The sequence below is a fragment of the Salmo salar genome, chromosome 02 (genome assembly GCF_965601325.2).
Source record: "Salmo salar chromosome 02, fSalSal1, whole genome shotgun sequence".
Taxonomy (NCBI): Eukaryota; Metazoa; Chordata; class Actinopteri; order Salmoniformes; family Salmonidae; genus Salmo; species Salmo salar.
The window spans coordinates 84,365,005-84,375,866 of NC_138292.1; the positions used below are offsets into that span (position 1 = coordinate 84,365,005).

At 39.3% G+C, this 10,862-nt stretch overlaps 1 protein-coding gene across 6 annotated transcripts in view; it reads left to right on the plus strand.

Annotated features, from left to right (window-relative positions):
- LOC106608473 (uncharacterized) overlaps nt 1-10,215 on the plus strand; it is a 17,054-nt gene extending 6,839 nt beyond the window's left edge. For 4 of the 6 annotated variants that reach the window (XM_045713096.2, XM_082967671.1, XM_082967678.1 and 1 more), the window contains one exon: nt 5,621-10,215. In XM_045713096.2, the coding sequence (XP_045569052.1) occupies nt 5,621-6,165 (545 nt within the window). In that variant the 3' untranslated portion in view covers nt 6,166-10,215. Of the gene's footprint in view, nt 1-2,399; nt 2,516-3,674 lie in introns of those variants that run through there. The other 2 variants (XM_082967677.1, XM_045713101.2) reach the window with 2 other exon arrangements.
- The last annotated feature ends 647 nt before the right edge of the window (nt 10,216-10,862 follow it).

Below are 10,862 nucleotides of genomic sequence, written 5' to 3' on the forward strand. Positions count from 1 at the left end.
GCTGAAGTTAGTTTCAGAATGGGTGGCAAGGAATAAGTTGGTCCTAAATATTTCAGGTAACCTTAAGTTACATTGGCCTACTGTGCTAATTCTGTAGCTGTATTGTTAGAGGAGGGTAAAGATAGGGATTTTATTGGGGCGCCAGGCAGGTATTAACCTGCTGAAAGGAAAAGAGTAGAGTAGCGCTACCAGGCACACATCAGCAGAAGATACTGAATAGAGTGTAGCCTGTTGGCCAGATAGTGTGGTGGTTCATTTTTTTACTATAAAATGAGGAGAGACAAACTTATCACACCAGTCAGAGTTATACTTAAACTAAATCTTTAATAATAAGAGCTTTGCAATAGCAATGACTTGTCAACGATTCACCATTTTCTAATGATCCATTGAGAGTGACAAAACAAAAGTACAAAGGTATTTTATAACCAAGATACACCCCTTTCAACCTACATGACGAACAGTAGATACATACAAATCTTAACCTTGTGACCATTCTATGAAAGATATCTATAATACATAGCAGACAGCATCTGCTGTGTCAACAGTTTTCATTACATAGACCAGTGTCTGGCCCTCCTACTCCAAACTGGAACCATCTCTCCCTGGTACGGTATAGAACAGAAACATTAACTCATGTTCCCTGGAATGCTCTTTAGGTTTTCACCCAAAGACATCGTATATCTCCTCTGTCAGTGTTATCTCATAGAGGCCCATCCTCAGTAGAACACACACACAATAGTTAACAGAATACTCTATTCTGTCGAATTAAACAACCATTATAATGCAAAAGCATTATAACATAATCTTGCAATTTCCCTGGCAATAGCCAGTGGAGAGAGAACATAAGACCCACCAAATAAAAACCATGTCGCAGCCCAGGGGTAACCCAACCAATAATACCTCATACAATAATAATGGCAGAGCAATTTAGCGGCAACTTCATAGAAACAATTGGCAAGAAAGTACCCAGTCATCAACATTAGAGGATTTGCAACAATCTGTATTACCTCCCAGTGGAGGAGTGCAGGGTATGTGTGGGTGTGTGGGTGGTTGTGTTCATAGACAACAGAGGCCTTAAAATGTCCCAAAATCTTCTCGGCCAAATGTAAACAGTCCCACACAAAATCCATACAATTCAAACGACAATAAACATGAACTCTAACGCAAACTCCCTTTAACTAAAATGTCCCACCAACTACAACTGGCAGAGGAATAATAGTCCAACAAACATTGAAAGGATAAAAAGAAAGTCTGCAGCAGTGAAAAGCATTAGAGGGAAAATGAGAGAGGAGGGTCTGAGCTGTTGACTTCAGTCTGTCCGTCTGAAACACCTGATGGTGTGTTTTTCAAAGCTTCACAACAATGTTGCTACTCCACCACTCACACAATGACAGGAGCGGCCCCAAAAAGACTACAACCACGACCTAGAGGGGTAACACCGGCGATCGACTTAAACACTTCACAACTAAGCACGCTGAAAATAAACAAGAGTTCTGCAGAGTTGCACACACTGTCAAACCGCGCCAACCGAGAGCTCTCCACAGAGAGAAGCACTATCTTTATTTCCTCCTTCCTGACTGCTGATGCGCTCTTAAAGTGGCAGAGCACAGTGAAGGCTCCATGCAGGATTTCACCACAATTTCTCTATATAAAATGGCCCATAATTTTAACACTAGCAGAGATCCTTGAACTAATATACCCTTACAGTATATTATGTTCAACTATATATATATATATATATATATATATATATATATATATAAACATTTAAATATAAACATTTAAATATATATATTTATTTCAATATTCATGTTTATATTTTTCAATATTCATGTAAGAAATGTTTGAATGAAATCTGAATACTACTCATATTACAGAGCAAGTGGTAAAGATTCATATGGCACCCATTGTTGGAGGACTGTATTATCTAATGATGAAACATTATGGAGTCTTAAAGGATGACTGTAGCATCAAATGAAACATTATGGAGTCTTTTAAGGATGACTGGGATGAAAAGGGAAAGGAAAGGGGATACCTAGTCAGTCACAACTGAATCCATCCACCCTAAATGTGTCTTCCACATTGAACCAAACCCCTCTGAATCAGAGAGGTGCGGGGGGCTGCCTTTAATCGATGACCACGTCATCGGTGCCTGGGGAGCAGTTGTTGTTGGGGGTTAACTGCCTTGCTCAAGGGCAAAATGGCAGATTTGAACCAGCAACCTTTTGGTTACTGGCCCAACACTCTTAAAAGCTAGTCTACAAATGTTACTTCAATTAATTATTTGTCAATGATGCTTTAAAGGAGAAGTTTACACAAAATCCAGAAACTACTAAGTGATTCCATACTATGAAACTAGTAAAGTGGAGTTTGCCCTCTCCCCCTTTCTCTCCCTGTAGTGTTGTACTGAAACAGCTGCAAGAACGTGACTCATGACGTTGCTGGATGCGGACCTCGCTCCGCTACTTTGCCAGTTAATTTGTTATTTTATTAAAGTTATGGCCTTTGTCTTTCAGCTGGAATTTCTTTATTTATGTCTGAGAAAAAAACACTTTTCAACCCGTAAAACATATACAAATTAACAGCAAAAAAATGTATTTATCTTTTTCAGGACCGTGTCTTTCAAAGATAATTCATAAAAATCAAAATATCTTCACAGATCTTCATTGTAAAGGGTTTAAACACTGTTTCCCATGTTTGTTCAATGAGCCCTAAACAATTAACGTAAAACATATACAAATATGATGATGTCATAATGAATTCATGACACGTGAATGAACAAGCCGTTTCATACTTCATAACATGGCAATATACATTATTATATACACTATACATTATTATATACACTATATACAGTGCCTTCTGAAAGTATTCAGAACCCTTGACTTTTTCTGTTTTTTTACGTTAGTCTGATTCTAAAATTATTATTATTTTTTTTTTTAATATTCCTCATCAATGTACACACAATACCCAAAAACAGGATTACATTTTTTTTTGCAAATGTGATAAAAAAACATAAATACCTTATTTACATAAGTATTCAGACCCTTTGATATGAGACTCGAAATTGAGCTGAGGTTCATCATGTTTCCATTGATTATCCTGTGTAGCGACGCTCCCCATCCAACCTGACAGAGCTTGAGGGGATCTGCAGAGAATAATGGGAGAAACTCCACAAATACAGGTGTGTCAAGCTTGTAGCATCATACCCAAGGAGACTCTAGGCTGTAATTGCTGCTAAAGGGGCTTCAGCAAAGTACTGAGTAAAGGTTCTGAATACTTATGTAAATGTGATATTTAAGTTTGTTATTTTTAATAAATTAGGAAAAATTTCGAAAAACGTTTTTGCTTTGTCATCATGGGATATTGTGTGTCAATTGAAGAGGGGGGAAAAAACTATTGAATACATTTTGGAATAAGGCTGTAACCCAGCAAAATGTGGAAAAAGTCAAGGAGTCTGAATACTTTACGAAGGCACTGTAAAATACTGAACAAAATATAAATGCAACAATTTCAACGATTTACAGTTCAAATAAGAAAATCAGTCAATGTAAATAAATGAACGAGGCCCTAATCTATGGACTTCACATGACTGGCTAGGGGCGCAGCCATTGGTGGCCCTGGGAGGGCATAACCCAGAACAGCTAATCAGAATTATTTTTTCCCCACAAAAGGGCTTTATTGCAGAGAGAAATACTCCTCAGTTTCATCATCTGTTCTTGTGGCTGGTCTCAGACGATGTGGAGGTCCTGGGCTGGCGTTGTTAACCGTGGTCTGCGGTTGTGAGGCCAGTTGGATGTACTGCCAAATTCTCTAAAATTATGTTGGATGCAGCTTCTGGTAGAGAAATGAACATTCAATTATCTGATAACTGCTCCAGTTGCATGCCAATTGCACACTCCCTCAAAACTTGAGAGATCTGTGGCATTGTGTTGTGTGACAACTGCACATTTTAGAGTGGCCTTTTATTGTCCCCAGCACAAGGTGCACCTGTGTAATGATCACGCTGTTTAATCAGCTTCTTGATATGCCACACCTGTCAAGTGGATGGATTGTCTTGGCAAAGGAATAAATGTTCACTAACAGGGATGTAAACAAATGTGTGCACAGAATTTGAGAGAAATAAGCTTTTGTGCGTATGGAAGAATTCTGGGATCTTTTATTTCAGCTCATGAAACATGGGACCAACACTTTACATGTTGCGTTTATATTTTTAGGAACATCTACCCAAAATATGTCATATAATTTTTTACTTTACACAAAATATCATGACATTAATGATAGTCAAAATGTAAAATATGTGTGAACGTCTAAATAAATGAAACATCCGTTGGGTCGACCCTTTCAACAACGGGGAGATGTTACTGATGAGCTTTGTGTCTGTCTCCAAGTTTTGGACTTCCACACAAAATTACTTATTTTAGGTTTAAGGAAGTGTGTAGGTCGCATTCTGTATCATACAGCTATGAAGGTTATATATTTACAACCACCTGCTGAAAGGAATACATTACTTATTTTATTAATTCAGTTTTATAAGTATCCTAGAACTAGACAGTTCTATGACACAGATATCACAAACATATTATCAGTAATTAATCAAATGTATTTATATATCCCTTCTTACATCAGCTGATATCTCAAAGTGCTGTACAGAAACCCAGCCTAAAACCCCAAACAGCAAGCAATGCGGGTGTAGATGCACGGTGGCTAGGAAAAACTCCCTAGAAAGACCAAAACCTAGGAAGAAACCTAGAGAGGAACCAGGCTATGAGGGGTGGCCAGTCCTCTTCTGGTAGTGCCGGGTGGAGATTATAACAGAACATGGCCAAGATGTTCAAATGTTCATAAATGACCAGCATGGTCAAATAATAATAATCACAGTAGTTGTCGAGGGTGCAACAGGTCAGCACCTCAGGAGTAAATGTCTGTTGGCTTTTCATAGCCAATCTTTGAGAGTGTCTCTACCACTCCTGCTGTCTCTAGAGAGTTGAAAACATCAGGTCTAGGACAGGTAACCGAAAGGTTGCAAGTTCGAATCCCCGAGCTGACAAGGTACAAATCTGTCGTTCTGCCCCTGAACAAAGCAGTTAACTTACTGTTCCGAAGGTGTCATTGAAAATAAGAATTTGTTCTTAACTGACTTAACTAGTTAAATAAAGGTTAAAAATAAAAATGTAAAAAAAAGGTAGCACGTCCGGTGAACAGGTCAGGGTTCCATAGCCGCAGGCAGCACGGCCAGGTGGACTGGGGACAGCAAGGAGTCATCATGCCAGGTAGTCCTGAGGCATGGTCCTAGGGCTCAGGTCCTGTGAGTGAGTGAGTGAGTGAGTGAGTGAGTGAGTGAGTGAGCGAGACTACTTAAATTCACACAGGACACCGGATAAGACAGGAGAAATACTCCAGATGTGACAGACTGACCCTAGCCCCCCGACACAAACTACTGCAGCATAAATACTGGAGGCTGAGACAGGAGGGGTCAGGAGACACTACAATATCATTTGTTTCAAATTATGAAATGTTTGAAAACTGGCCTCAGGCTATTGAGGGATCTGATTTGGATTAAACTTCATATGGAGATTTCACGCTTGTCTCTCTTAAAATTAAGCAATGTCTTTGGCAGGAGGAAAACCAAACTTGGAGGAACCAAAGACGTCCAAACCAGCTAGACGACACCTCTGCTCCCAGATTGGAAAGAGTTTTACCAAGTTAGGAAGCCTGAAAAGACATGAGAGGACACGCACAGAACCGAAGCCACAAAATTGCGCCCGGTGTGGAAAGAGTTTTAGCCACTTAGGAAATCTGAAAGCTCATGAGCGAACACACACACGGGACAGGCCTTTCCATTGCTCCCAGTGTGGAAAGCGTTTTAAGCGGTTAGACACCCTCAAAACTCATGAGCAAATACACACAGGGGAGAAGCCATACCATTGCGCCCAGTGTGGAAAGCGTTTTATCCGGTCAGGAAGCCTGAAGGAACACATGAGACTGCACACAGGGGAGAAGCCTTACTACTGCTCACATTGTGGAAAGAGTTTTAACCATTTAGTTAGCATGAAAAGACATGAGAGGATACACACAGGAGCGAAGCCACACCCTTGCTCTCAGTGTGGGAAGAGTTTTAAGCGCTTGGACACCCTCAAAGCTCATGAGCGAATGCACACGTGAGACACCATACCATTGCGCCCAGTGAGGAAATAGTTTTAGCCTATTAGAAAACCTGAGAGTTCATGAGCGAATACACACAGGGGAGAAGCCTTACCACTGCTCCCAGTGTTCAAAGTGTTTTACCCATTTAGGAAGCCTGAAAGAACACATGAGACTGCACACAGGGGAGAAGCCTTACAAATGTTCAGACTGTGGGAAGACATATTACTCATCACAGTAACTTAAATGTCACGTGAGAATCCACACAGGAGAGAATACTTACTTATCCTAGTGTGTGAACTCATATTTCACATCACATTGACTTAAAATTCATCAGAGAACGTACAGTTCTATCAATGTCTTATTGTTGACTGAGAATGTGTTTACTTGTTTATACCATATGAAATTGCATTGTACAAAGTATACTCAAAAATATATTTTCAGGTTTTTATTAGAAAACATGAATTGAATATTGATAAGGGAATTTCTATGTTTAAAGTAATGATTAAAGAATTCCACCCTGAAACGTAATTATTAGATTATGTATAATGAATAATTAGACAAACGTAATTATTAGATTATTTAACATGTATAATGAATAATTAGACAAACGTAACTATTATTAATTATTATATTATGTAACATGAATAATTAAAGTGATAAACTTATAAGGTTTGGTCGAGACCAGTAAGGGAGAGAAGTGTGTGTCTCTAAGAAAATACAGAGGACAATTAAACTATTCATGACCTGACCTGGTTGGAAACTCTAAGAAACTTATGACAGGAAAGGGAGTCCTGTCAAGGTCCCTCTAATCTCGGGAGGATAGAACTGCCAGCCTGGTAGTGATGAATGAGGACTGTGGGGAAAAATACATCCTACCTACTGTTTGTATGTCTGTATGTGCGTGAAAGTAGTTGGGGGTGAGAGTTATAAAAAGACATGTCTTTGCATTTTTTGACTTTAGAACGTTCTCTGAATAAACTGTACGGACCTTTTGCATAAGCTGAGTCTTTACCTAATTATTATTAAACCCAGGGTCTTGCAAACCTCGGGATTGGTTAAAGCTTAAATAATTGTTTAGTTATCATCATTGGGATTGAAAATTCTCGTGAAAAATATGGAGTATGTCAGTTTGAATATGAGTAGATCAGATTCCATGTGTTTAAATGGTCCTTTTTTAAACTCTGTGTGTGTTTATATGCATGTGTCATTCCTCCAGCACTACAGATAATCAAGTGATATTTGAATGTGATGCATTTGCTCCATTGTTTACATTTGCATTGTTGGCCCACTGATGATTTAATGACATGAAAATATTCAGACTGTAATGGAAAATGTTAATTGTATGTGTGTCCACATAACTGATTATGTGACTAACCTTGTGAAACTGTCCTATTATAATATCCTGTTCTTGGGAGTATCATCCTGTGTTGCAAACCAGCTGCACCTGTGTCCTTGTATGAATAAAGTCCCGCCCAGGAACAGGAAACTATAAAGATACTTGCTCATCACCCAATTCTTTGGAATTCAGACTGTCTACACTGCGCTGTGTAACTCTGTTATTCTCTCTGAGCTCAGAAATAAAGAGTCTTGGTTTGACTTGGACTCCACCCAACTTGCAACCTAAATCCAATGAAAGGTGACATTTTGTGTTGATTTCATGTTGAATTCACTTTAGTTAACGACTCAAAGAAATGTAAATAGAAACTAGATGTTGAACTGACGTCTGTGCCCAGTGGGCTGGTTTGAATAAGCAGCAGGTGTTGGATCAATATCCACCTTAGTTGGTTACGGGATCATAAAATGGCAGTCATCTCATTCAGCGCCGTTCTTCACATGATCTATTACATCATAAAAGTCTAATAAAACATATACAAATATGTCATAGTGAATTAATGACGTGAATGAACAGGCCTTTTCATACTTTATAATATGGCTATATATATATATATATATATATATATATATCCTGACCAAAAATATAAACGCAACAATTTCAATGATTCACAGTACATGTAAGGTAATCAGTCAATGTCAAATTCATTAGGCCCTAATCTATGTACTTCACATGACTGGGCAGGAGCACAGCCATTGGTGAGCCAGGAACAGCCAATCAGAATGAGTTTTTCCCCACAAAAGGGCTTTATTACAGAGAGACATTCTACTCGGTTTCATCAGCTGTCCGGGTGTCTGGTCTCAGTCTTCCGCAGGTGAAGAAGCCAGATGTGGAGGTCCTGGGTGGGTGTGGTTACGCGTGGTCTGCATTTGTGAGGTCGGTTGGACGCACTGCCAAATTCTCTAAAGCGACATTGTGTAGAGGAATTTACAGTACCAGTCAAAAGTTTGGATACACCTACTCATTCGAGGGTTTTTCTTGATTTTTAGTATGTTCTACATTGTAGAATAATAGTGAAGACATAAACCATGAAATAACACATATGGAATCATGTAGTAACCAAAAAAAGTGTTAAACAAATCAAAATATTTTAGATTCTTCAAAGTAGCCACCCTTTGCCCTGATGACAGCTTTGCACACTCTTGGCATTCTCTCAACCAGCTTCATGAGGAAGTCACCTGGAATGCATTTCAATTAACAGGTGTGCCTTCTTAAAGTTAATTTGTGTAATTTCTTTCCTTCTTAATGCGTTTCAGCCAATAAGTTGTGTTGTGACAAGGTGGGGGGGTATACAGAAGATAAACCCTATTTGGTAAAAGACCAAGTCCATATTATGGCAAGAACAGCTTATATAAGCAAAGAGTAACAATTGTCCATCATTACTTTAAGACACGAAGGTCAGTCAAACGCAGTGTCTTTGTGAGACGCGAGTAGGTGAACGGATGATCTCCGCATGTGTAGTTCCCACTGTGAAGCATGGAGGAGGAGGTGTTGGGGTGCTTGGCTAGTGACGTTGTCAGTGATTTATTTAGAATCCAAGGCACACTTAACCAGGTTGGCTACCATAGCATTCTGCAGCGATACGCCATCCCATCTGGTTTGCGCTTAGTGGGACTATCATTTGTTTTTCAACAGGACAATGAGCCAAAACACAGAGTGAATCTCAAATATAAAATATATATACTGAACAGAAATATAAATGCAGCCTTCCGAGTGGCGCAGCGTCTAAGGAACTGCATTGTGCTAGCTGCATTAATACAGATTCTGGTTTGATACCCAGCTCTGTCGCAGCCGGCCACGACCAGGAGAGCCAATTGGCCCAGCGTCGTCCGGGTTGGGGGAGGGTTTGGCTGGTCAGGATGTCCTTGTCCCATCGCGTTCTAGCGACTCCTGTGGCGGGCCGGGCGCATGCGTGGGAATTGTGTCAAGAAGCAGTGCGGTTGTGTTTCGGAGGACGCATGGCTCTTGACGTTCGCCTCTTCCGAGTCCGTACCGGAGTTGCAGCGATGAGACAAGACTAAAAAATGTAAATATAATAATCCTTTTTAAAAAATCTGCCCCAAATATTTCACATTCTTTTTACTTTACCCAAAATATCATGACATTAGTGATTAGTCAAAATGTAAGCATTTGTGAACATCTAAATCAACATTGTGTCTAACCCTTGCGTCTGTTTCAAATGTAAAAAATATATATCATTTTTTTTGACAATTACCTATTTACTTATTTTAGGTTTAAGGAAGTGTGTAGGTCGCATTCTGTATCATACAGCTATGAAGGTTATATATTTAGAACCACCTGCTTGATAGGAATCCAGTGATGTCTGTGTCTTGAGTGTTGTAGAACTGTCTAGTTGTTTGTCTTCTGACTTCTAAAACAGAATGAATAATTAATGTTAACATATTACCAGGAAGCTCTTCAACATCATTTGTTTTAAAATCACACCAAGATTGTTTTAAATGATGAAATGTTTGAAAACTGACCCCAGGTTATTGTGGGATCTGATTTGGATTAATTTGCTACAGATTTTCATGTGAATATTCTCAAATCTGCATGAAACAATTTATGCTTTTTCCCACCAGAAATGTTTCTATCAAACAGACTTATTGCAGATAAAAGGCTTTGAGTGATTACGTAGTGCATTCCCATGTACCGAATGAAAAATGCAAGTTAAATGGGTTTCCATCTCATTTTCACACGACTGCAAAACCCTTTGAATAAAAGTGTCTGCTAAATGGCAGATATATCCACTGATTATACCAAACATTTGGAACACCTTCCTAATATGGAGTTGGACCCTCCCCTTTTCTCCTCAGAACAGCTTCAATTCGTCGGGGCATGGACTCAGCAAGGTGTCAAAAAGGGTAAAAAAAGGGATGCTGGCCCATGTTGACTCCAGTGCTTCCCACAATTGTGTCAAGTTGGCTGGATGTCCTTTAGGTGCAGTGGAGGCTCCTCAGAGGAGGAAGGGGAGCCCCATCCTGAGTGATTTTCAGAAAAATAAAAATGGTAAAACATTTAGAAAGTTATCCTTTTCAGATAAAACTATAGTAAATATAATCACGTCACCAAATATTTGATTAAAACATAGTATTTTGCATCCTCCTCTGGGTACATTGACTTCAATACAAAACCTAGGAGGCTCATGATTCTCAAGCCCTTCCATAGATTTACACAGTAATTATGACAACTTCCGGAGGACGTCCTCCAAACTATCAGCTCTTGCAGCATGAACTGAAATGTTGTCCAACCAATGAAAGGATCAGAGGATGAATATAGTACTGAAAGCATAAGCTACAGCTAGCTAGCACTGCAGTGCATA